General features: G+C 42.5%; 1 protein-coding gene across 2 annotated transcripts in view; it reads left to right on the top strand.

The window, feature by feature from the left end:
• Positions 1 to 26,760, top strand: part of CARS1 (cysteinyl-tRNA synthetase 1) — a 344,636-nt gene that overhangs the window by 247,189 nt on the left and 70,687 nt on the right. For both annotated transcript variants that reach the window (XM_069223014.1, XM_069223013.1), the window contains one exon: positions 20,456 to 20,515. In XM_069223014.1, coding sequence (XP_069079115.1) covers positions 20,456 to 20,515 — 60 coding nt within the window. The remainder of the gene's footprint in view (positions 1 to 20,455; positions 20,516 to 26,760) is intronic.

Consider the following 26,760-nt stretch of genomic DNA (forward strand, 5'->3'; position numbering starts at 1 on the left):
ATTATGGGGGTCATTACAACCTTGGCGGGCGGCTTAAGTCGTCTGCCAAGGTTGGACCGCCGGGCGGCCGCCAATGCAGCCGCACTCCCGACGCGGCCATAATGAGATACCCACTGGGCCGGCGGGCGGAAACCTGGCATGGGCAGTGCAGGGGCACCCAGGGGCCCCCGACTCCCCTTTCCGCCAGCCTTTTCATGGCGGTTCTTACCGCCATGACAAGGCGGCCGGGAGGGGGACTCGTAATCCCCTGGGCAGCGCTGCAAGCAGCACTGCCCTGGAGGATTACTCCCAGCGGGAGAAAAGTGGCGGGAAACCGCAATTGTAATCCCCCCTCGAAGCACTGCCAGCCTGTTGGCGGTGCTTCCTCCAAAAAATTACCCCCTATATCTTTATAGCGTGAAATTCTTCAGAATTGATACCAAACTGAAATTGGAGAATGATCCCCTGTAATATTTTATAAAGGAACTGGAACAAATGTGGAAAAGTCTCAACATCACGCATGCTACTATTAAAATGTTCTACTGGTTGGTTACTCCTAAGGACATATCTGTCACTGGCTGTAATGCTTTCCCATACTCCAACTCAAAGGGCGCTTTGTACTTTATTTAGGGTCATTGACCCTTTGGTCTTGAAAATGTCAACTCAACTCAGAATTCAAAACAAAATCAACAATAAGGCTCAAGAGTTCATTGGGTCATGGCATTATATCCTGCAGGATGAAAGTTTAAATTTGATCTTTACTGCTACATCGTTAGGTGCCAGCCAGGTGCTTTAAAACTTGTAATTGCGCTAACAGGACCCAAGAGTTGAGACCCTTCTCCTGCCTTATGGCTTGAATCATTCAGTTATTTGAAGAACCCAAAGGTACTTCAAACATAGACTTTCTAACAGCTCCCAATTAACAGGCTTGTCAATAACGATGATAACTTGCCCACTGTTGCCTTTTTTAGAGGCCCCATGAGAAACCCCCAAAGCAAGAGTTAAATCTTCTCAAGCCATTAATAGACTCAAGACGTGAAATTTCTTAATTGGCTGTATACTTATCCCATTTCAGATTATTAGCAAATGTGAGACTCAAATATCTATGTTAATTAACCTGTTCCAAAGGAACATTATTTAAATACCAAGTACATTTCTTTTGTCTCTTAGAAAAAATCAAGGTCTTACTTTTTGTCCATGTTAACTAAAAGTCTGTTTGATATACTAAATCCAGTGTGACGACAAAAATACCATGTAACAATGAAACTGCAAGCCACAACTAATTAGCGCACACAATGAGTGATGTGACTGATACTTAGCTGAGACTTAAGCCTATTGGATTCACAATAGGCATGCAGAGCATGAAGTTTGTGTTGCAGGCCAATTGGGGTATAGTCCATTATGGCTAAATCAACTGCATACATAGGACAATGGACATGAGCACTCACCATTATCAAAGAGAGGGAATTGGTATTCAGTAATATTATCAGGAGATCAGAGATGAAAAGACTAAATGGGGAGGCTGAGACGTACCCCTTTCTTAGCCCATTTTTAACAGCCATTTTTTCTGTTAATGTTCAGATAACCATTTAGGCCAACCTGGACCTAATTGTTGATATGCAGTTTTTTGTAATGTAAGCAAAAAATCCTGTGGGATATTCTATCCTCTTAGTGTTCCGCGGAGGGTGACAATCAGTCAAAAGCTTCCTGGAAGTCATCAAAGCAGCAGCAAACCCTCGGCTGCAGTTGCAGCCCCTCAAAGTACTGACAGTGGTCTGTTGGGGAATGATTTTGAATCAACCGCCAACCCCCCATCTATGAGAATAAGTCCGGACCCAAGCACCCATGATTCAAGAGAGTTGAACAAAGTATGGATGTAGATCTTAGGGACTGTATACAAAAGACCAAATCAATCTGCTTGCAGGGTCATCCCGAGAACCCTTCTTATGGATGGGTTTTGTAATTGCTTCCCATTCTCAGTCAGGAATTTTCCCTGCAAATTAAATCTATTTAAAAAAGAGCTTAGACCATCTGCCTAACAAAAGGGGTTGGTGTTAAATAATACCTCTGGCAAATTATCTGGGTCATTTTTGCCTAATTATTTAGGAAATAATCCCTGTTTCCAGAATAGACACTAAATGATCTCTCTTCTTGTGATAAACAGCATACCCAATAGCTGTTGTTAAATCATAACTTTTAAACAACTTTCAAGTAAACTCAGCCCATTTGGATTGAAGGATTTGTACCTCCAGAGTAAAGGGTAATATTACAAGCTCACTATTAACCAATTGACAGAAAGGTTTTGAACTGCTCTGCAGTATAGTCTCCTACATCTTGTTCCAGTGTATTCCATAAACATTTTGTTTTATACAACAGCCTTTAGTATACAGTAATTTAGATTTCTGAATTCTTGATTGTAATTATCTCCCCCATCCTTGGTCACTCTTTGCCTCTATCTGTTTAAGACCCTCAACTGTTCTTGACACTCCTGATTGAACTGCCCTTCAAAAAACACCTTTATTAGAGCCTGCGATTAAATTGGCATTATAGTTAACTTTTAAAAAGTCACTCTTTTTTACTAACTGATTATCCCATTCAGTGCCATTGCCACTAGCATCTCTCAAGTTCTTCTCAAATTTGATCTCATGTAACACTGAAATACGCTCTTCATTAATTGAAAATCTTGTTTTATGATTATACATTAAAGACAAGTCCAGTCCTTGCTTTAAGATGTTATCATGTTTCCTTTAAGTGCTATTGCTACAACTAAGTGATCACTGTGTGGCAAAAGTCAATTATGTTATATTCAATTGGGCCAAACTGCTCTTAACCTTAAAAACACTCATTAACATTGATTATGTTGAACTAAGGTTGATAAAACCTAGTTGGTCCAATTTGTTTTCGATTAATTGTCAAACAAGATGGAATTTGAAGGTTTTTAAACATTCTGGCAAATTAGTAAATTTTTGTTATTTGATCATTGAAAAAGAGTGTAATAGGGCACGTTAGCAACCAATTACAAGTTGTCTTCAATAATGATACTTTACTTAGTAGAGAACTGATACTAAGATCAGCTGCCCTCCTGATGGGCTCCAGGAATTTGAAAGCGGTGCACTTTCAGGAATTATACCAAACCCATCAACAAGGCTTTCCTGCAACCAGGTCTGCTTTAACATTATGCTTGGGTTTTCATGTAAAACTGCATTACACACACATGATTTTAGAAAAACCTTATTTCCATGAATATTCCAAACCCGGATCTTAGTGACTGTGAGTTGCACCTTCACCCAAGTATGATTTGTCTTCAGACGTTTCCCTCCTGAGAAACTCACATATTCAGATTTTCTTTTGCAAGGTGAAGTGGTTTTGTAATTAACACTAGCTTTATCAATTAAATCATTTTGAAAAGAAATTGTTTGAATCCCATTTGATATATCCCTTTTTTCTCCACTTTTCATGACCTTTCCAAAACTGCTTTGCAGAATAATGAGGAGCTCAATTTGCATCAGTGTCTACCCCCCACCAATGATTGTGAAGAATGGTTGGATTAGGAGTGACCACCACTATGTTTCTAGATTCAGAAGGATCAGGGCCTTCACAAAGCTCTATATCACACCTTATCAAGTCTGCTCTTCTCTTCATAAGAGCGGCTATAGCCATATTTGACTGAAATTGAACTTTGCTACTTCACACCCTTCCACCAGACTGAATCCTACTAGATACAGATCTTATGTTTTTGTATAGCTGGGATAAATTTTAAAGCTGCTAGGAGTTTGGAATGATTTAGGGAACAACGTTTTGGCTTTTCTTCCTCAACTTCTGATATTTGAGGCACAGCTATTTAGAAATCGTGTTCACCAGTGAAGAGCTTTGATCAACTCTTTTAGTAACTACTCCTGAGGTTGTTATTACTCTTTTAGGCCTGGCAAGATTTGTTTTTGGCATAGCCGGTTTTAGAAGTTTTGAGTAGTTTGGGCAGACTGATACTTAAGATCCCCAGAATTCTGAATATTGGGAGTGGACAGAATTTTAGGAAAAATGAAGGACTTTAGTAAACCACTTGATTTCAGAACTCTTCTTACTCTTAACTAAATCTAAATCTGTAAAGAGCTCTATTCTTGCCATCCCATTCCTTCAGCCTTTAAAACAACCCTGGACACCAAGATACATAGGTACTTCCTGAAACTAAGGTAATTGATTAAAAAGACCCCCAAATTACCTTGGGTTCCAAATGGGGGATTTTTGAATCCTCATTCAGTTTTAAATCAAGGGCAATGTTGACACTTTTGAAAAGTAATATGTGTTTTATATGCTGGGAATCAGTTAAACCTAAAGCTTTCAACTTCCCCTGGAATGTAGTTTTGAATAGTGTCAAGGGATTTAACATAGAGAATTATGGTACACCATCCACAGAATTAAGAAAAGAAGTGGTACTTTTCAGAGGTTGGATCTTATAATTCAGGGGATAAGTTGGACGGTAGAGAAATCCACACTCTCAATTTCAACAGTGGCTTGAGTAAGACCAGCTATTAACCACGGGGAGGTATAAAGACAAGGGAACTCTTTCCCAGCTATAGCACATATTTGGCACATTCATAACACTCCTCCAAATTGTTCAACAGGTAAAGTAATAGATTAATTGCAAGCCGGTTCAGAATCCGCACATATTGAACTTTTCAACAGAGGTGGACTCTGATCAATAGAAGGCACCACATGTTCTGGAGAATCCTGCTAGAGTGCTGAGTCTAACATGGCAAAATAATCTGAATAAGAATTAACAGTAACATGGCTATCAGAGCAGCGTCAGAGATTTCGGGCTCTGAGAGGATTTTAAATGTTATGTGGCAAAACGTTGAAGAGAGACCCACAAGGGTGATTAATTTTCCTTTTTCAAAAACCTCCAATAATAGTTCAGAGGCAGTAAGGAAGACAGTCTCTACACCAGCTTCAATACTAACTTTGATACCAACTTCTGGGATGTCCTCTGTTCACCGTGTTCCACCGTCATTCTCCAGACTACAAGTGCAGCACTTTTTCACACCATGTATGGACAGCATAACCTACACTGCATTTATGAACAAACTATTTCCAAAATATAAGGTCAATCCAAGGTCAATCCAAGACACCAAGTGTAGGAAAGGACCTCTTTTTGTTTGATTACCACCCTCCTTTGCACCCCCAGGTTTTTGTGCTGATGCTGCTGGTTTCTCAACTCTGTAGTGCACTGGACCCTGCTGTCTAGGCCCCATTGCACATGCTCTGACCCCCCCAAATTACTTGTATAATTGGCTAGTACCTGATTGGCTTGTTTAACTTACATACAGGTTCCTAGTATAGGGTACCAGAGGTACCCCGGGGTAGTAAGTTCAATTTCAGTAGTGAACTGCAGCACCTAATTTTGTCACTAATGCTATGACAAGGTGAAAACTAATTGGTCAGCTTTAAACCTGGCAATTCGGAATGGCAAAATAAACTTTTTTGCTAGGTCAAAACCGTCCTTTTGTGTGTAACATGCCTTGACAGTTGAAACACAAAATTGCTGTTTTTACTGTAGCAAGGCTGGTGGTCCCTTTGGCTAATATGAAGTTCCTTTAGCCATTGCGCTAAGTCCTAACCTCCATTTGGGACCATCAAAGCTATTACTCCAAGGTATCAAATTATTCATCATATTATACCTGACTCATTGCTGAGATCAGATTTAAGGTACCTTTTTATAGAAAGGTGACTTTAGGAAGTCACCACTGTGTTGCTGAAACCTAAAGATGCATTTTCTGACTTATCAGCAGCAGTATTCTCCCGAGACAACATGGTGCCGGGCAGACTGCTGGGCTCCTAGGATCAGGGATCAAAGAAAATTGTGGAAGGGAGGACATGTGACCACCTGCAGCAGAACAGCTACTAGGCAGTGTCCATATATGTCACAGCTTCAAAGAGGCTGCATCCTTAGTGAAGTAAATGGTGCTCACACCTTTGCCAGCCTACTCCTTTGTGTAGAGGATGAAAACCCCTTGTATGCTGGGTACATTCTATGTAACTGCCCTGGGCTCCTCACAGGGGATGAAGGCTTCCGCCATCTTGGATTCCAGTAGAGAAACTTATCCCGGCACTGTTTGCTGGCCAAACCGCCAGGAAGTGATGTAAAGTGAGAAGGGTTGCCTTGTGAGAACTATTTGCCCATTGGCTAGTTAGTCCTCTTCTCTCACAAACTAAACAATGGCAGAAAATTGGCACCACAGATGAACAGTCCTCTCAATACTGGGATGGAAAGGAGGCAGAAATAAGGACTGCCCTGCAGCTCCATGATCCCAGCAAAGAGAGGCCAACTGGATTGTACCTGCTGCATCCAAGAGACACGCAAGAGAGAACTCTGCCTGCTGTACTGTGCCCACTCGTAGAACAGAGCTCCATTTGTGCCAGAAGTTACTCCAAGAGTTAGGTGGCTAGCCTCCCAGTTAGGTTCAGGGTCGAAAGCTAAAGTAACTTGTACCCATTGAGAGCCCAGCTGCCAGGGGCATCTGGCTGTCGCCGGACGACTAAGTGCCTGCTGGGAAACTGAGTCCAGTCCTTTGCGAGGTGTCTCCAAACCAGTGGGATTTATAAGCAAAGCTGAAGTACACTCAGTTACCCTAAAAAAATAAAAAAATAAAAATTAGAAAAGGATTGACTTACCTATAAGCAACCCCTGACCTTGCTGTATGTAACCAGGAGACCAGCTGACAGTGGAAACTGGATCTGCAGTTGACACCCCTGCTGCATTGCAGGACATCAAATCCTCAGGCCGGAGATGACCCCTGAAGTTTGTTGAACCCAAGGCGGTCACAAAGAACAATTCAGCATCTTATCCTCAACATCCTTCTTAACAGCATCATGGCCACTTATTGGCTAGACTGCATTAAAGGAGAAAAGTGCACCAAGGACCCTAAGACTGCTGATTATGATAGGTAATCTGTTCTCCAGGGCCTAAGTGGTCCTTGTGACTTGCCCTCATTCCACTGTGGCTAGCCCAAGAGAACTCGAACAGGCGTATTAGTCCGTTGACTACAAATCACTTGCAGTGATTTATTGCGTCTAGAAGACTAAAATTAAATGCTTTATACTAGTTCCTTTGTATAAACCTCACTTCTCTGTGCCACAGCTACCCCAGTCTGAGCTTAGGATTTCTTATACTAGAGAAACATAACTGGACCTCATCAAGAATGTGACATTGAGGGAGGTATGGGGGGTGCAACGACAAAGATGGATGCACCTCGCTAGGCTCCCGAGGCCGATTGGGCCTCGGAGCTTGAATATCTTGTCACCCAACACTGCTTCTGTGAGATCAGAGGAGGAGAGGGTCCCCAGAAAGCGAGGGGATACTTTTCCACCATCCACAGTGTTGTTCATGCGAGATCACTGTTGACTGCACTGAGCTCGCTGGCTGTATGGAAATGGTCCAGCCCGTGCACCGTGACAAACAAAGGAAGGCTGGCTAGAAATGCTAACGGAGACTAAGGCTTGCAATACTAAATATCTGTGCCAAAGACCGCAGCCCATGGACAGTGCCTTTTCTCACCCACCTTGCCTTTTGCATCTCTGAGACAGTAGCTCTGTACAGGTCTGGAGAGTGAAGTTATATGCAAGGTGGAGAATCTTTAAATAGTATTATGGCAGATCAGTTGAGCTGTGAATATTTCAACAGCTGCAGCCTTGAGATAGAGGTTGGTGCCTTCTTTGGTGGACAGCATTTCTGGTGCTGGCGGGCGAGGGAAGCACACGGGACGATATCTCCCCCTCCCCCCCGACTTCACGAACACCAAAATGCAATTGGGTGCACATCTAAAGCCATTACGATAGCTGGGGGATAGGAGAAAATATTTTTTTCTCAAGGTTAAGAGGTAGTCGAGTAGTATTTTCTGTTACTGACTAGATTGGAAAGGAGCGTTTTTTTCTATAATAAGGAAGTGGAAGCAGGAGTGACTATAGCTGGGCCTGACTTTGCTATACTGTGAAATGTGAAGGGAGGGAAATGCTGAAATCTTCTTGTTGTCCCACCTAACGGAATATGGGAGCCAAATAAACACTAACGCGCAGGATACCTAGAAACAGCACCTGGGCTCTACAGAGAAGAACTAAACATTGTCTTTATACATCCTGTGGGGTGCAAGAGGAGCTTTAGGAGTGTATAACAGGTTCTTTTTTTTAGCTCTGAACATGTGAGAACTCTTCAAGTGACTCCTTCTCCATGGAAGATTACAAGCACAAGACCTGGTTTGAAATGGGAAAACTCAACCAGTGAAAGGGAAAACCTCAACTGTGCAGGGCAATGAGGACTGTGCTGGACAGGGAGAAAAAGTAAGCCAAGTTGTTTTTTCTCATTGGAAAGAGCACATACAATACCTGCCATGGCTCCAGCCCATCCTATGTTTGTGCGATTGATGAACCATAGAGATTGAGACATTATCCTGCAATTGTCACGTAAACATGGCCTGTGGCAAGTAGATAGTCAAGACATCAATGTATATCCTGATTATACGCTACCGGTTCAAAAGCTAAGAGGAGAGTTTATGGCAGTGAAGAAGGTCCTGCATAAACTTGAGCTCAAATATGCGCTTATTTTCCCTGAGAAACCGAGTATAGTACATAATGATAAAGCACATGTCCGACTCTTGGTGATGGATGCCTGGGGCTGCCTGGAACGTCATGGACTATAGACCAGGGTGCAGATGCATCCAACAAGGAGTAGAACTGGCAAACACAAACCGGCAGAAACAGATGACAAAATGGTCAGAGGATCTCCCTGTTGAAAGCGCAATTTCACATTGAACAGGGCAAGACAGTGGAGGACATAAATTATTGCAGTGATAAATTAGATGAAGCGCACTGGCGTCAGGGAGTGGGGTATAGAAGAAGGTCTGACACTGGGATTGGTGTCAGATATGGAAGGAGAACGCCTGCCAGATGTCACAGATGACATCATACCTCCTAATCTGACACATCAGGATCCCAAAATGGACGGTAACAGATATATCCGATGGAGGAGTTCACAAACAAAAGGGGAAATGAATACTGATTTCCCTGAAATGTTGACTATGTCTGCAAGATATGATAGTGTTCTGAGGCTTGGCGGTAGCAGTGGGGCTCTGGTAGCATAACTGTGTTAAGTGACTAACTTTTGAGATGCCACGGGTGTTCTCTCAGCCAGTGACATGTTTTTTACCGTGATTTCAGGAAATGGGGAAATTAAGGAAATGGTCAGTTTTAGGACCATGGTACGGTAAGGTAGGGTGGAGGTGACTTATGGGGAAGTGTGTCAAGCATCGAAGAAACATTACAACATAATGGAAATTAGGAGAACTAACCATGTTGAGATGGGTGGGAGGGGGATAGGTGATTGTACTATGGTGTTATGTCATTGCAACAACTGTCACTGTTCACCTGGAATGTTAATGGCTTAGGTCATAAAGTGAAGAGAGCCCTTAACAGATACAAGGCAGATGTAGTGTTTCTGCAAGAGACACCTCTACTCGAGGGTCAACACCACTGTTTGGGAAGGGGGAGATATAAGCTAGCTTGTTTTTTTGCACTATACCTCGGGGTCCTGGGGGAGTAGCGATTTTATGCAGAGACATAACCCGTTCCTGGACAGAAGATAGGTGTTGCTATACTGCTTTGAATGGGCAATAGGAGGGACAATCAATTATGCTGATTAATGTGTATGCCCCACCAGCACTGTAAATAGAGACATTCAGTAAGGTGGGAATTGTTATGCTGGATGATCTCTCTCTCCTAATGGTCCTTGGGGGTGGGGGGACTTCAACATTGCCATGGACACCTATTTAGACAGGCACTTGACCGGAAGGGGAAGCAACAGGAGGGAAATTTGAAGGCTTTTTACAGGTGACCGGACCTTGTGATGTTTGGAGAGCTCTTCATGGGCAAGATAGGGGATATACATTTTACCCATGCACACAATATGCAATCTAGACTGGATTATTTCTGTACCACTGGGGACACACTAAAACTATAAATTTACATAAACCTACATACTTGCCAGAAGGATTACTGATCAGTCACCATTGCAAATAACTTATTTCACCGACATTCAGAATCCTCCACCAGAGTGGAGGATGGTGACATGGCGCCTTGCAGATGAACAAGAGTTTAGGAGACTAGATAAAGACACCAAGCTGTATTTTAAGGAGAACAAAGAGTCATTACAGAGTCAACTCATAATGGGGAAAGCTTATAAGGCTACCATTCGGGGCATGATTATAGCAGGTGAAATTAAGGACAGGCAAGAACAACACAGTATGCTGATTCAGATAGAGAACTTTCACAACTTGAGAGTAAATGTGCTGAATCCTACTTCTACTCAATCAGAGGAAATGGAGTTAAAAAGAGAAGAGAACCACTTATTAGCCGAGAATGAGGTAAAATAAGACATTAATCGCAAAACAGCAACAGGTTTTTGAGACAGGAAATAAAGCAGGGACTCTGTTAGTATGGCTTGGAAGCAAATAAAGGGAAGGGTTACATTTTATGGATTTAGTCATGGACAGTGAGGAAATGTGAGAGATAATAAGGGGATAGTGGAAGTCCCTGCCACATATATGGAGCAGTTTTATAGTAGAAAACTCCAGGCTCCTGAGGAGGAAATATTAGAATTCATCAAAGACTGTTCAATGCATAATCTCATCATGGAGCATTGGAGTCCGAACTAACAGTGGAAGAGTTAACTCAGGCAATGACACAGATGCAGACAGGTAAAACCCCTGGCCCTAACGGTCTTACTATAGAACATTTTCATACATTGTCAAGACGTGGGGGCCCCCTTACATGCCGCATATAAGATGGTGCTAAAGAAATAGGGTATTATCAGGGGATCAACAAACGGTGACAATTGTCCTGCTCCCCAAGAAAGGTAAGACTTGTGAAAAATGTGAATCATACAGGCCGATATCATGGACTAATGCAGATACCAACATTCTAGCAAAAGCCCCAGCTAAAAGGTTAAGGGCGGTAATACTGGACCTGATACACCCAGATCAAAATGCGTTTATGCCGAGCTGCTCAACTAAATTGAACTTGAGACGATTGCATAATAACATTGCAGAAGAAGAAAGTTTAGGGGACCCGGGAGTTATCGTCTCCCTGGATGCAAATAAGGCAACCAAGAGTGACAGTTGTGTTACCAATGTTGTTAGTGCTAGTAGTAGTAACACTGGTAAGCTTGGTAAGAGTATATGCTCAAGTGTCAGAATGGCTGGGAAGCACAGGATGGGAGGAGTGCATTTCAGTATACACTGATGATATATTGCTTTACCTAACAAACCCAGTGCAATCACTGGTTTGATTAAGCAAGATTTTTCAGATATTTGGAGAATACTCAGGATTTGTGATTAATTGGCAACAGTCATTATTGTATTCAGTGGGAGGATGGGTGCAAACCAAGGAATTGCCTCTTCCATTGTGGGTAAAAACCCAGACACTTAAATATCTTGAGTTATGGATACCGCATAATGAATCTGCATATTGTGATGCCAACTTGTCACCAATGTTTAAATGCTTGGATATGTAGTTGAAAAGCTGGCATAAACTACCACTGTCCCTCTTTGGAAGAGCAACTCTGTTCAAAATGGTTGCTTTACCAAGGCCATTATATATTCTCCAGAACTGACTTTCTAGAATCCAGACACATTTTTCTCAAGGATAGACAGGATGATTCAAACATTGTTGTGGGCTGGGAGAAGGGGAGGTGGAGGTCAGCCTCGGATAGCACTAGGGCTCCCTCAGCCTAGCAAATACAAAGGTGGCATTGCATTTTCTAATGTGAAGAAATATGATGACGCTGTGCAGTTTGAAGTGGTGAATTAATGGGTTTATAGACATTATGGGGGATAGCAGTTACTTTCATGTGTTATATGGGGGGAAACTGGATGCAAAGGCAGGACACACCACCAAGGCTATGGTGGATATATGGTACAAATTACAGAAGGAAATAAAATTGGTCAAGCGCCTCATCCCCCAAAACACCCTTGTGGGAATAAACTGCAATAAACTGAAAACAGTCGCAATGCAGAGCTTCTGAGGTTGTGACAATATTGGCCTCTTTACACTGGCTGATGTTTGGGATATGAATAGAATGATCCCACTTGAACACCTGTAGACTGAATCAGAGACAATATTACTGCGGAGGAAGAAATGCAGGAATAATCCCCTTAGAGAGACGGTTGAATCGCATGGTGTGGTGAGAATTGTGTATACACTCTGTGAATTGTAATGTCAGTTATTTACAGATAATTTGTAACTGATTAATGGTTATGTTTTAAAAGCAAATATTAATTAAAAAAAAATTAAAAAAAGATTGTGACATTGTTATATGATGAAGGTTTCACAACCATGCTACATATTAATCCACTTTCCTGTTCCAAGATCCTAAAGCACTTGCCAATCAAGAGACCAAAAGACCACTCTTGGAATCAATCCAACGGCCCAGCCTCTCAAAACTTGTCACTGCTTTAAGTCTCTTCCACTGCTGTCTAAAATCCTTGTTGCCACATTACAGTGTTTCCTGGATGTAAGTGACCACTCTTTGTGGTCTGAAACAAAAGCATGGACAAAGGGCTCCAGTAGGCAGAAGCACAGACCAGGGACTCCAGTAGGGTCGCCATTTACTATAATTTCAAAGTTGTGGGGGCGTCGCCTGGGCTGCACACATGCTGCACATGAACCCCGAACCGAAGCCTCCACTGCCACAAGTGCACCACCCACTCCAACCCCGTGTGGTCTCCCTCACTTCTCAACTCTTTAACTCTTACACCGAAACACCAGGGGGTTGGGTTTGTCACAGCACTGTACTGCAGACAGTAGCCTAAGGCAGTGTGAAACCTGGCCATGAGAATGCGCATTGCGTTATACTTCTACTATTTCATGCTTCCACAATTTTCTTCCCATTTGTTTTAACCATGGGAGGCCAAGCGGGGAGTAGTCTTTCTACAGAGCAATTACATTTAGGTAGAACTCTGGTTCAAGTACAATACAAGTAGAGTTCCGGTAGAAAGACTGGTAGAAAGTTATAAAGGATACAAAGAGAGGAGCAGGATCTCGGAGAGTAGGTGCCAGACGCGTGCAAGCCCCATCACAACCCACACTGGGACTGTCAGCTGACCCCAGGGTGGTTTTGGGCATAGTTAGTTGTCATAGTGATGTGTAACATTCCGGAAGGCAAGGCAGTTGGCTCTCCTAAATAACCTGGATTTAAGTACATCTGCTTTGGTCCTTCTTTACTGCAAGTTTCTAGCCCCCCCAAATAAGAATCCCAGACTTGACACAGAATCAATCAATCAATCAGTGATTTCTAAAGCTCTGCTAATCAGTTTGAGAGGTAGTGTTCCATGCCTGGGCTGCAAGGTAGGAAAAGGATCTTCCTCCTGCTATGCTTTTCCGGATCTTCGGAATGGCGGCAAGGGCGAGCTGGGAAGAACGGAGTTGTCTGTTGGGTATGTAGAAGGCGAGGCAGTGGTTGAGGTATGCCGGTCATATGTTGTGTAGGGCTTTGTGGGTGTGGCCAGTGTAGGTCTCAGGTGGGAGGAGATGTGGCTGTGTCGGGGGATGTCCAGGATGAGTCTGGCTGCTGCATTCTAATTTCTTTGTAGTCTTGGTTGTAGTTTCTTGGTGATGTCGGCATAGAGTTTGCTAATGACGAGTGCGTGCATGACTGTCTTCCTCGTGTCGGAGGTGATCCACTTGAAGATCTTTTGAAGAAGTTGGAGGGTGTGGAAGCATGACGACCAGGCGGCGTTGATTGGTTGGTCATGGATAGAGAGGAGTCCAGGATGATGCCCAGATTGTGCGCGTGGTCTGTGGGAGCAAGGCGTTTCCCAGTGGTGTGGGCCACGAGGACTTATTCCAGGTGGAAGGTTTGGAGTCGCTTATGAGGATCTCCATCTTATGAGTTGAGTTTGTGGCAGCTGGCTTCCATCCAGGCTGCAACTAAATTTCTCTTGGCCTTTACAGGGCTGTCTGACAGGGAGAGGATCAGTTGGGTATCGTCAGCGTAGGAGACTATGTTTAGCCCATGTTGTTTGGTGATCATGGCTAGTGGGGCCATGTAGATGTTGAAAAACGTTGGGCTGAGTGATGATACTTGGGGCACTCCACAGCATGTATCTTTGGGCTCTAACATGAACGGCGGTAGTCTACATTATGTGTTCTTCCTGTGAGGAAGGACCTGAACCTTTCCAGTGCTTTATCTCGGATGCCAGCGTTGTGGAGTCTGGCACAGAGTGTGGAGTGGAGGACGGTGTTGAATGTGGCGGAGAGGTTGAGGAGGATGAGTGCAGCCATGGCTCTGTGGTCTACTATAGCACGTATGTTATCTGTGGCTGCTAAGAGTGCTGTTTTAGAGCTGTGGTTGCACCTGAATCCGGATTGGGATGGGTCTAGCATTTGGTATGTCTCAAGGAATTCAGTGAGTTGCTGGTTGAGGGTCTTTTCTGTTACTTTGGCTGGGAAAGAGAGCAGAGAGATGAGCTCATCGTTTTTCAGGTCCCTTAGGTCAGCAATGGGTTTCTTGAGGAGCGAATTGATATCTGTATGCATCCTGTCTGATGGGAAGGTTTCAGTCTAGAAGAATCAGTTGATAGTTCGGCAGAGCCCGGGTGCTATGGTGGCGCTGGCCAGGTTGAAGATGTGATGAGGTCACGGATCTGAGGGTGCTCCTGAGTGGATGGAGTTCATGAGTCTTTGGGCGTCCTCTTCTCTTTGGTGATGGGGGTCTAGGAAATGGTGTGGTGCTGGGTCCAAAGTGGTATTTGTGGGCGGTGCGGGTGGCATTTGGTTCTTGAAGACTTTGTAAATGGCCTGGATTTTTCGGTGGAAAAAGGAAAAAAATTCCTAGAGTTCCCAAAATTTCTTGAATTCTTCTCCTAGCTTGTATTCGCAGGGCCACCCATGAAGAACATGTTCCACCAGTTCACAATTCCTTGTCACCCTCCTAACCAGATATCATACCATTCACCTTTATGGCTACCATCAAGGACACAAGCCACTCTGCGCACTAAGTTGGTTCAATTATACATTTCCTTTCTACCATCACCAGCTCCATGGCAACTTCATCCTTGACACTTCAATGAATATTCCTAACTTTGTGGCTAACCGGAATGGCCCCTTCCTTAAGTACAATCTTGTGTATAAAGCATTTTAATTTGTCGCCTGTACCTTAAAATTCCTCCGGAAACTCCTTTCTTCCACATACAACTTGCCTACAGTTTTCATGCCTTTACATTCAAAAGTTACAGTTCTGTAATCTAACCTGGGTATCTTTTTACCTGTGAACGAACTCTGGATGTAGGTGTTTCCTCTAAATTGCTCCCCAACACATTCAACAACTTAACCTCCCAGATTTCTTATTAATGATGGTGTAGGATGAACCTGAGTCAGCTACAATAATGATCTAAACCCCACCAGTTACCTTAGCACACATTGGTTTGTAATATGACAAGACATCCAAATTAAGTACAGGACAACAGACACACAGCACTCCTTCCATTTCATTTACACTCTCCCCATTTGAGTGTTCAGAATGAAAGTTTTCATATACCAGCCTAATAGTCTGATTTAAACTCATTTTCATTTTCATTTTCCTGGATACTTTCGCATAATGTCCCATTACTCCACAATAGGAGCATTTGGCTTTAAAAGCAGGTCGGTTCTTGTCCTTGGCTAGATAATCCTTACTGCCACACTTGAACCAACTGAGGCATTTATCTTTTGAGGGCCCTTTAAAATTGTACTTCATACTGTCTCCCTCCTTCCATTGACTGGTGCGTACATTAGAAACTGTGCACACTGATACATTCTCCTCATCTTTGACATTAGATACCTTGTGGCTGCTTTATCACACCTCCTAGAAAGCTCACTTTTCTTGACAATTGCTGCAATGGCCTTTAGAGATGAATCACCACTCACCCACAACCTTTCTTGTAAGCGTGAATCATTTGTGTGCATAACAATTTAATCATGGATAAGTTCATCATGTAATTAACCAAACTTAGGTGAAATTGCTAATTTTTTAAGTGCAGCTACATAGTTTTCAGTAGGTTCTGACTTCCCTTGCTTCAGTTTAAATAAATTGTACCTGTCTATAGCCTCACAAACAGCAAGCTGATAATAATTGTCAAGATCTTCACGGCCATGTAAAAACACATCAGGTTCATCCCCTGCCCTAATTTTTTTCCATCCGATTATGCACATGTAATCTTTCCGTACCCAGATGGTGTAAAACAGTGGTTCCCAACCTGTGGCACGGGGACCTCTGGGGGTCAACAAGCCTCCACGGGGGTCCGTGACTGTTTAGAAAATGAACTAATATTAATAGGAATTTAAAATTGGAGGCTAAAAATTTAATTAGTATCCTCAGGTTGATTTGTGAGAGCAGTGCAGGTTCATCAAACAGGATATAGTATGGATGGTGAGTGGCTTCAACTGAATTTAGAAAAGCTCCAACCTTCCTATTAAATGTTGTTGTTTTTTAAAATGTGTTTGTAAATTAAATAAAATGTGTTATCATGTGGTTATGTGTTTGATGAATGCTTGTTTCTGTATTTTTGTGTGTATTATTTTGTCTTTCAAATCATTGACAGTTTTTCGGCCTGGTTCCCGGCTTCCAGTGATGACTTTAGTGAGGAGTACTTGTATTCCAGTAAAGATGAAGTGGGGATCCCTGGATCCCAGTAATGATGAAGTGGAGGTTCCCGGGTCCCACTAATGATGAAGTGGGGGTCCCTGGATCCCAGTAATGATGAAGTGGGGGTCCACATGCATGGTTGGGAACCACTGGTGTAAAAAATAAAAAAAAATCCTAGAGTGTGAAAACTTTTCAGAACCAACATATTCAATGGCCAAAATGTAATTAAGAAAGTATTGCGTTACGTTTCACCAGAATACTCACACACACAACATGCTTGATGAAAGAGTATCCTTCTTTATTTAAGTCCTTACAATACAGAGACCCCATCCTTAGCAGTATCCCATGTCAGAGCCATAACTTCAACTGCCTTGTCTACAATTCCAGTGATAACATTCTAGATGATGTCTAGGTTACCAAAACACATCATCACATAGACACAGAACACTGGGTTAGTGATACAAGATGCCACATCACCTTCCTCACTAATCTATTGAACAAAAAACTAAGAACAGGAAACAACTATCATGCTAAGAACACAAAATAATGTAATACCAAATCTATATGATGTAGGATCATAATCCTGGAAACGTATTAGATTTCTCCACTCCCACAGTGGCATAACTATTTGATCTTCCTACAAATCTGTATTAATGGAGTTCAACCCTACATCTTGCACTGTTTCCATATATGCCACTTTGTTCAGGTTACAAATTGTGTGATCATCAGTTTTTACAGCATTTTTAATCACTTGAAAAGGTCTACTAAATGTAGAAAAATTCCCATTTTTCCTTGGAGATTTGATTTTTATCCATCCCCCACCGGCACCACTTTGGTTTTGACAGCTATCTGTATGTCATACAGTTCCTTTCCTTTCTCTCTTTTTTTCTGTTTCTCTCCATCCCTCTACATCATATATCCCACTTCCTTTCATTTCTCTTTCACTCATCCACGGACCGTTTTACTATTGGGACTTCTGATGCTTGCTCTCTTAAAGCCATGGGTTAGGTTCTGCACATCAATATCTTGTCACTCCGCATGCATTTAACACAATTTCTCACCTCTCTGTCAACCATTAAGTCCATCGCTGGGCACCAGTAGCTCTCTCTAACTCGCTCTTTGGTTTTTGATATGCCCATAGGGCTGGCATGGACACTATCTATCAGTTTTTTCCGAAGCCTATGCAGCGGCACAAATTTACTTCCTCTTAATTATAATAATACATCAGTAACTGCCAATTTACTCCTTACTTGCCAAAATCCTAAAATGTTATCATCACACCTGTTTTTTTCCACCTGGCCACCTAAAACCGTCTTAATTACTTCCTGAAACCACTCATCTTCTTGGAGCTCTCACTTCCACTCATCTTCTTCTGTTACTCCGTCTGTTAGCAGACAGACTTTTACAAATTCATTAAACTCATCCCCTCCAAAATAATCATCACTCTCTAGACCATCAACTTCAGGTGCAGGGCATACCGTTGAAAAACAGTCTGCCAGTAATTTACATAGAACAGTTCAAATTAAACTGCCCATTTGCGAATGCGATACGAAATGCAGTTTATACATTTCCTTCAGAAAACGTCTTTGAGAGGCTTGTGATACACCCCCAAAGAATTGTTATAGTTTCCGCACTGCCCAAAATATTCCAAGGTCCTCCTTCTCAATAACGGAGCTTTTGGTTTCCGCTTCTCTCAGACAACGTGATATAAATAAAATGGGTCTCCGTACACCACCTGATTTCTGCATCATGACAGCCCCAAGGCCTTTTGAGCTGGCATCGGTCATAACAACAGTTTCATCTTTGGTGTCAAAACTCCCAAGGTCTGAAGCATTCTCTAAACTGGATCTTGCATCATTGAATTCTTTCTCGCTTATATCAACCTTAAGGCTTCCCCCGCAGTGGCAGGTGATGGGCGTTTTTTTGTTTTTTTTGTTTTTTTTCTTAAATTCATAAAAAAAAAAAAAAGGGACTGCACGCGGTCCCAGATAGCTCATAAAGAGCTAACAAAAAATTGGGGAAAAAATGAAAACTCCATAGCTCAGTGTGACAGTCACAGACCTTCACACTGAGTGTTGGGGATTTGAATCCAGCTGGACTCATTAATTTTTTAAATTATATTTATTTTAAAAAATGCATTTGTTATTTTGAATTGGAAACAAATAACTCATTCTAACTATATCAGACATCGAAGACTAAAAAAACTCTCACTCTCTCCCTCTCACTTTCTTTTGCTCTCTCTGTCTCTCATTCACTCAGTTCTCCCACTCACACACCCACTCAGACACTTACGCGCCCACTCACAGACCCATTCAGACACTCACGCACCCACTGATAGCCCCACTCTGACGCTCACGCACCCAGACAGTTACACACCCACTCAGACCTCCATACACCCACTAACAACATGATGCACCCAATCAGAGACCCGCGCACATACTGATGCCCCCACTAAAACCCCTATGTATGCACTCCCACACCCAGACAGACACTCTGACAGCCACTCTTACCCCTGATACAGCCTCTCACACCTATTCTCACACTCAGAGGGCGCAAGTTATAATTACCTTAGGGCGTGAGTTTAAGTTTTGTGAAAGAGCTCTAACTATAACTGCTGAATTTCTATGGTTTTGTACGAGTACATTCAGAACCTAACTATAGCGCACCTGTAACCTTTGTTTTTTTCAGTGACTATATATGTGTGTATATATATATATATATATATATATATATATATATATATATATATATATATATATACATATATATAATAATACATACATACATACCATATATGGATCATATATTTTCTTATTTTGTAGTTAGGCGGTTACTTCACACAAGTTTATCCAGTTCCTTCCCAATATAGTGAATTCAAAATGATGCCTAATTGAAGTCACACTTGCCTGACTTTGTATAATGACGAACAGGCATTGATGTCACAACAGTGTCTGAATGCTGGAACATTTGTGCTCCATTCATGATGTGCAGCTGTTGGCTGTCCTGAGATGTAAAGTGTGTGCCAATGCTTCCTTTGTGCTACAGTCCATCTGAGTCTTGTCTAATCCAGTTATAGAAAAAAACTCCTACCTCCGTGATGCGGAAAGAAAGCCACTCCAAGGTGCAGGGTAGTAGCAAAAACATACTTCAGAGAAGGATTTCTGGTGAAGTATCACAGATTTGAATGCAAAATGGGTCCAATTAACCCATGCAGGTTTTCAGCCTAGGCCGCAACACTTGTTGCCAGCTCTGCAGTGTTTGGAAGGTAGTCAGGGCTTCAACTTCTTCAAGTTTAAGTAATTTGTTGTGGAGCAGCCTCTGGCTGCAACCCGCCTCTACTCTTCCAGTAATCAGAATCCACCTGAGGTTCCGATTCTGAAATGGATTACAGCTACAACACAGAGTAATAACATATTACAAACATAATGATCACATCAGTGCAATTGAATAGGATTGCAAAATAAACATGACATGAGAATGGAATTCATGATACCTGTATGTATTTTTTTTAATCAAATTTCCTACTGTGATGGTTATGTCAAACCTGAAATGGAGCATATTGTTCTTAAATGTTCTACATTAATTTCATCCTAGATGCCCGATTTAGACTCCTTGCTTCACCTTAGTGGTGATGCATTTGTCTACTGAAAGATAAAGGACAGGTATCCAGATGTTATTGTCACATGAGGGTGACCACTAATTGCTGTTCATTTTCCCCATTAATCTTGGAGTTCCATTTCTTTATGAGAACAAACATTTTAGAGCAGTGTTTTTCCTGCACAGTTGTAATTACTGCTTTGTTTGTGTCAGATTGAGGAAGAGAAAAAACGAAAGAAGGAGGAAGCTGCAAGGAAAAAACAAGAGCAACAGGTACCTACTATACGTTTTTTGTACCATGCATTTCAATGGCGATATAAATGTTAGCAGTTATATTGTTCCCTGTATAAAGTATTAAGAATTCAAACGTTTTAACATCATGTGATAGTTATCGTTGTTAAATAAAACATATACACGAGAAAAATAATTTAAATTAAGATCTTTTTTGTTGTCATAGTAATAGGGTCTTATTGATTGATTGACAATGATTTGCAATTTCTTCTGCCAACTGCCTGTGCAAAAGACTAATTTTCTATCCTGTGAATATCTGTAGATCCATATACTGCTAGAACACTATCCTAGGTCAGAAAGATTCTCTGAGAGAAGAAACATCAAAAAGATATGTCATTACAGTCTACAGTCATTAGTAGTGGCTACATTTTTAAGGCAGTGTGATGCTACAGGTTGTAAAGAAGCAGTCCATGGCTGCATCTTAATATCATTGTTATGTACTCCATGAGGAACCTGTGGAAGAGACAGCTGTTTGTAATTTGTAGGCCTCATCTACAGAGAGCTGTTAGCTGTCAGTTGTTGAGACCTACTCTGGACAATAACATTACTTGATGTGGGTCTTGGGCCAGACGGCTGCTTGGCGTTGGTTGGCTTTCTTGTTAGTCTCATTTGCTTGCTTCTTATTTGATTTCATTTCCTCTTTTTGTTTGTACTTTTCCCTTGAGCATAACTCTTTAACGTTCTTTTGATTGGATGACTTGTATCCTTTAACTGGTCACATTCAAGGAACAAGTTTTTGATTTTTCTTTTAGCACTTCCATGAAAGTGTATGTTTTTCCTGCTCTCAGCCTAGGGGTACCCTTTACCCCCTCATATCCCTGTGCTCTCCTTGTTGAAATCTTGTCTGTTACTTTTTCCTCTCCCACTGAGCTTTTTTGTAAAACAAAAAAAATTGTTTCCTCCAGTGCGCACCAACCTTGTTCACTGTTTCTCTTGTAACTTGGTAGCATTTTATTTTTCCCCAACCTCCCCCCACTCAATCGTTGCTCCCCTGCCCCTCCCCGCTGTGTTATTTGAAGGAGCTGACAGCTACATTTTACTGCATATTTGATAGTAGTTTTGACTAGCAAGGCTATCAGCTCTAAAAACATATGGTTGCTCCCCAACACCTTTCTTCTATACAAATCTTGGGTGAATCTTGGCTGAACATCCCTCTGAACTCAGGCTGAGCTGGCATCAGAGGGGCTCTCAAATGTTCTTAAATCCATTTTATTCCCGCTGTAACCTCCAGGTTTCAGTAAATTTGCTCTCTTTCTTGCTTATGGTAAATTGCAGAGAGCTCATTGGCTCTCACACAATGTTTCTCTAATGATAAGTTACACTCAGTCTCTACTTGTTTTGCACCATGCACTACATCTAATCAAATTACATGTATCTTTGCAGCACCCATAAACCCATAGCACATTGAAAGGGCATCTACTCAAACGTTTCCTCTTATATGCCAGAGTGAATCAAATATCAAATTACTTGGCCTTTCCATGCAATTCATATGTATATTTAGGTGCTGCATGAGAGCTCTCTAAGTGGTTCATATACCAAGTCATAGACCACTTCCAGGAGCTTGGCACCTATCTTCAAAACTGATTTTATACAAGTGCATGTTTATTTATGGTGCCTACGTAGCATATTACTGGAGATTGGTCAGCATCTACTACTAATCTGTTCTGTCAAAAGACAGAACTAAGTGACCTATTCCACTAAAGGAAATCATTGTCCATCTCACCCAAATAGTAATGAGGCTTTAATCTACTGCATAGTAATTAAATGCACAGTTAATATAGGCCCACAAACTAAGTGACATATATTAGCATTCCTAGGTGGCAATATGCAGACATCTGCTAAATATATATTTATTGGCTACAAATTACAGGAGAAATCATAAAAGAATTGAAAGTATTTTAGTTCTGATACCCTGCCACCAGGCTCAGCTTCAAATATACTCCATCTGTAACTGTGGAGAATGCCATGCCTCTGTCCAAGTGGCTTAGCATGACTGGTGGCAAAAGTCGCCTTTCAGTTGGACACTATCTGCAGATTCCTCTCCTCCAATGGATCTGGAAACTTTCTAACAGTTCTTCTGTGATGACAAGTGACACCATGGCTCCAAGTTGGCTCCAACACCTTCCTGTCACAGAGCCATCCATATATTGTATCACCCATCTTTCTGATATCAATTTCCTTTTTCTGCATACTTCGAGGAGGATCTAATGTGCTCTCCTCTAAAGTTTTCTTTTGTTCTAATGGATTTTTGCAGTGCTGTAGATGCTGTTTATTGCTGTTTGAGCTTCTTTCTGTCCTCCACCATTCCTCTGTCTTCATAGTTGGTGAGTCTCCATTCAGAGTCCTCCTTGACCATGTTTGGTCCACACACTGCGATGGGCAGAAGGTGAACTCCAGTGGACCATGTAGGCCAGCAAGAACACTGCTGGTCCAGCTCATAATCTGGCTCCAGCTCTCGTGTCGATTTAAGGACACTTCCCCTTTGTCGATGTCACCCTCCCTCTGAGAAGATGAAAAGTGTTTCTAATGTCTAACATCACTCTTGACCCCAGGGCAGGTCAGCTGATCGTGGGTCACCCATTGACAGAGTACTGGTGCTGGCTCTGTTCTCTTGCTGTGTCTCATTTTGCCAGATTTGCTCCTGCTTTTTCTGGCACCTCATGCTGAACCCAAGTGGCAGCATTAACCAAACTTTGCTGGGTCAGCTCAGTGACCTCAGGCTCCTTCCAGCGTGTTTTTTGTCCCACTGAGCTTCTGGACCCATTGCGTGCATTGCCACCAGAAGGCTCTACCCTGCGTCCAACCCCCTGAAAGAAGCCAATCCTGTTGTAGGACCCTTACTATGGGGAGGACTGCTGGTTTTTGGGCAGCAGCACCAGCATGTGTAGGTGACTAAGTAGTTGCTAGTCGGCCTAACCATTTTGGCTAGCTAGCAGCACCTCACCCAAACCTAGGAAGTAAAGGTGATTTGTTGCCACCCAAAAAACATGACACTCGGATCCTCAGGGAAGTCATGGTTGGCAGATCTCGTCCTTTTTTTCATTTACACAAGTCTTACACAAGCAAAGGCAGACAAAGAGATGCAGGACAGTTTTCAATGTGTTTATTGAAATGACTGCATTCTATGATAAAAAGATGTGAGCTGCGATTATTAGGATGCTGAGTTAAATCACAGTGCTAATGGTGTCTATTCGTGAGAAACAAACAGCCCTAGCATCCTGTAATAAACATGTACCTATTGATTCCTACCTACACTTCTAGGGTCTGCGTGAGAGCATAGCATTGATAGCCCATTCTGCACGTACTAGTCCCTGAAAGGAACTCTCACCCCCATACTTCAAAACAGGGGTCTGCCCGTTTTCTCCTCAGTTGGCTGTAGACAAAGGGCTGAGGTCAGCAAAGTTGTAATGAAGTGGCATACAGCATAGAATGGCTCCTTTTGGCTGAAATGACCTCTCTAACCTTCTTCGGTCTGTGTAATGTTTTTATTACAAAACGTGTTGAGTTCTGGAAACGGGCCTGGCGTGATAATGCGAATAAGTGTTGAAGGTTGGCTCTGCATTCTCGTGGCGGCAATACTAGATAAACCCTCATGTACAACCTTGAGCAGGGGCACAGCATGAGATGTTGTGTAAAGGAACTAACAACAACAATTTCGCAGAATAGCAGCTGATTAGAAAAAATAAAACACCCCGCTAAAACCAAGTGATGCTAAAATGAATACAAATGAATAAATGAAATGAAACATGTAACTAGGTAAAAGGGCACAGGCCACAGGCTTGAGCTAAAATAAGTGTGCCCAAGCAATGTGCTAAAATTAACCCACAACACCCTCCCCATTGTTGGGACAAAAATGCAGGGTCCAAGACCTAAAATAAACTACACCTAAAACTACAACATTAAAATCCCACTAAAATATACACAAATGGGATAAAAATGTCAAAGTTGACAAGCAAATCAGGCCCAAAGGCAGGCCAAATTGGGAATTTGTAAAAAAAAATGCCAACGGCCATAACTAACAATAGTCATAATCCTGCAGGAAATCTCTGATGTCATCAATGGAGAATGAAGCCATGAAGGACCCCACTTCGGCAGGTGATAAGGTGACCAGCTCGTTAAATGCAAGATCCATGGAGCAGACATGTGCATGTGCATCAGCCACAGGTCCGGCCGAGGAGGCAGCATTCCATGCAGTGTCTGATGTAGAAGCACAAGGAGCCATGATATCCAGAAGGGGCAGCTCATAGGATGCCTTGCGTAACAACCACAATCTCAATGGCATGTCCATGAATGAACCCTCATCGAGAACATTAACAGATCCGTGTCGAAAGCAAGGGAAAATTGGCTGCACACAGGTGAGAACCGGTCTGGATAACAGTGACCAATTCAATTCAAGTTCCTCCAGTAGTGATGCTCCAAAATACTGCATCATGTGTTCACAACACAGCTCCTTCATTCCGCTTTGTTGAGATGGGACAGCCATTGTGAATAAAAAATAGCAGCAGCAGAATACTGCCAGTTAGTGCCAAAGTTATTGGGAATCCCCCAAAGCCACTTGAAAAAAGTGAGTGAGTGGCTGAAGGTACAACTAAGAACATGGACTGAAAAGTGCTAAAAAAAAAAAAACAGCACCAACAGCCTTAAACAAGTGCACAACGTCAACAATACAATATGCATTAAAAATCGGCAACGCATTTTGTTGCGAATGGAGTTCAAGCCTAATGTACGCTTTTCCACCCATACTACTTCTGCCCAGAGTTCTCAAGAGGATCAAGAAACACCAGGCCCACGTCATCCTAGTGGCTCTGGATTGGGCATGGAGAGTCTGGTATCCCGAGCTTCTCAAAATGAGCACCAATCCTAAAATCAAACTCTGCTGCGTCATGACTGGAGATTGAGTGGCAGCAGTTGATGGCTTTTGAACTTCCTCCCAAAGTAATTTTGGCAGCCAGACGTCCCTCCACTAAAACAATATACGCCTGCCATTGGAAACACTTTGTATATTATTGTACAGAAAGGCCTATTGATCGTTTTTCTGCTTCTCTTTCTGATATCCTTCTCTTTATACTTTTCCTTGCCCAGCAGGGTTCTGTCTTGGGTACTCTCAAGGGCTATCTTTCTGCCTTATCAGCATTCCTTCGGCTGCCTGATCAACCTTCACTTTTCAAATCCCCTATTGTACACAGATTCCTCTAAGGGCTTGTATGTATTTTCCCCCACGCCCTTTGTTATGTCCCAAAGGGTCTTAAATCTGGTCCTCACTTTTCTCATGTGTGCTCCTTTTGAGCCTTTACACAACTGTCCCCTCCGGTTGCTCACCATCAAGACAGCCTTCTTAGTGGCAATAACATCTGCTAGGAGGGTGAGTGGGATGCAAGCTTTGCCGTCAAAGCCACCTTATCTCACTATCTATCCAGACAAGGTGGTACTCATGCCTCTTTCCTCCCCAAGGTGGTGACCCCATTTCATCTGGTTCAGAACATCACCCTGCCCACCTTCTTTGCTCCACCGCATCTCTTTGGGGAAGCGGAGAGACTCCACCGACTGGACCCAAAAAGAGCGTTGTCGTTCTACCTTGACCGCACAAAAGAGTTCCAGGTGGATGACCAACCCTTTGTGGGGTACTTTGGCCCAAAGAAGGGTCGGGCAATGCAGAAGCGAACCATTTTGCACTGGGCCGTTCTCTGCATCAAGATGCATTGGCCAGGAAGCAGCCTCTTGAGGGCTCATTCTATCAGGGGCAAACTTGCTACCACTGCGCTAGCTCGGGCGTTCCAGTCCTGGAGACTTGTCAGGCAGCAACGTGGGCATCTTTGCACACGTTTGCAAAATATTACTTTCTGGACAATCAGGTACAGAGAGACGGACACTTTGCCTGTTCAGTCCTATGGCTTGGGTATCTATTCAAAGGTACGGAATCTGCAGCTAGAAGTCTCTTTCATCTGATAGTTACTTACCTTTGGTAAGGCATTATCTGGTAGAGACTCTATCTGTTGGTGCAAGACGTTGTTCTGCATTGGAGTACAAACGAGATGTGTATGCTGTGGGTACCATGTCACCCTTATTGAACATGACATAGGTGAACTGGATTGCACCAGAATTACCCTGATTACCAAGTTTATTTTGTTGTCAAGTGTGTGTAAGTGTTTTGCTTCAAGCATGTCAATCTGTAATACTCTAAGAATGTGTGTGTGTGTGGGTGTTCAGTGTTTACTTGAGAAATCTGA

This window comes from Pleurodeles waltl, chromosome 3_1 (genome assembly GCF_031143425.1).
Source record: "Pleurodeles waltl isolate 20211129_DDA chromosome 3_1, aPleWal1.hap1.20221129, whole genome shotgun sequence".
In the NCBI taxonomy this organism is placed as follows: Eukaryota; Metazoa; Chordata; class Amphibia; order Caudata; family Salamandridae; genus Pleurodeles; species Pleurodeles waltl.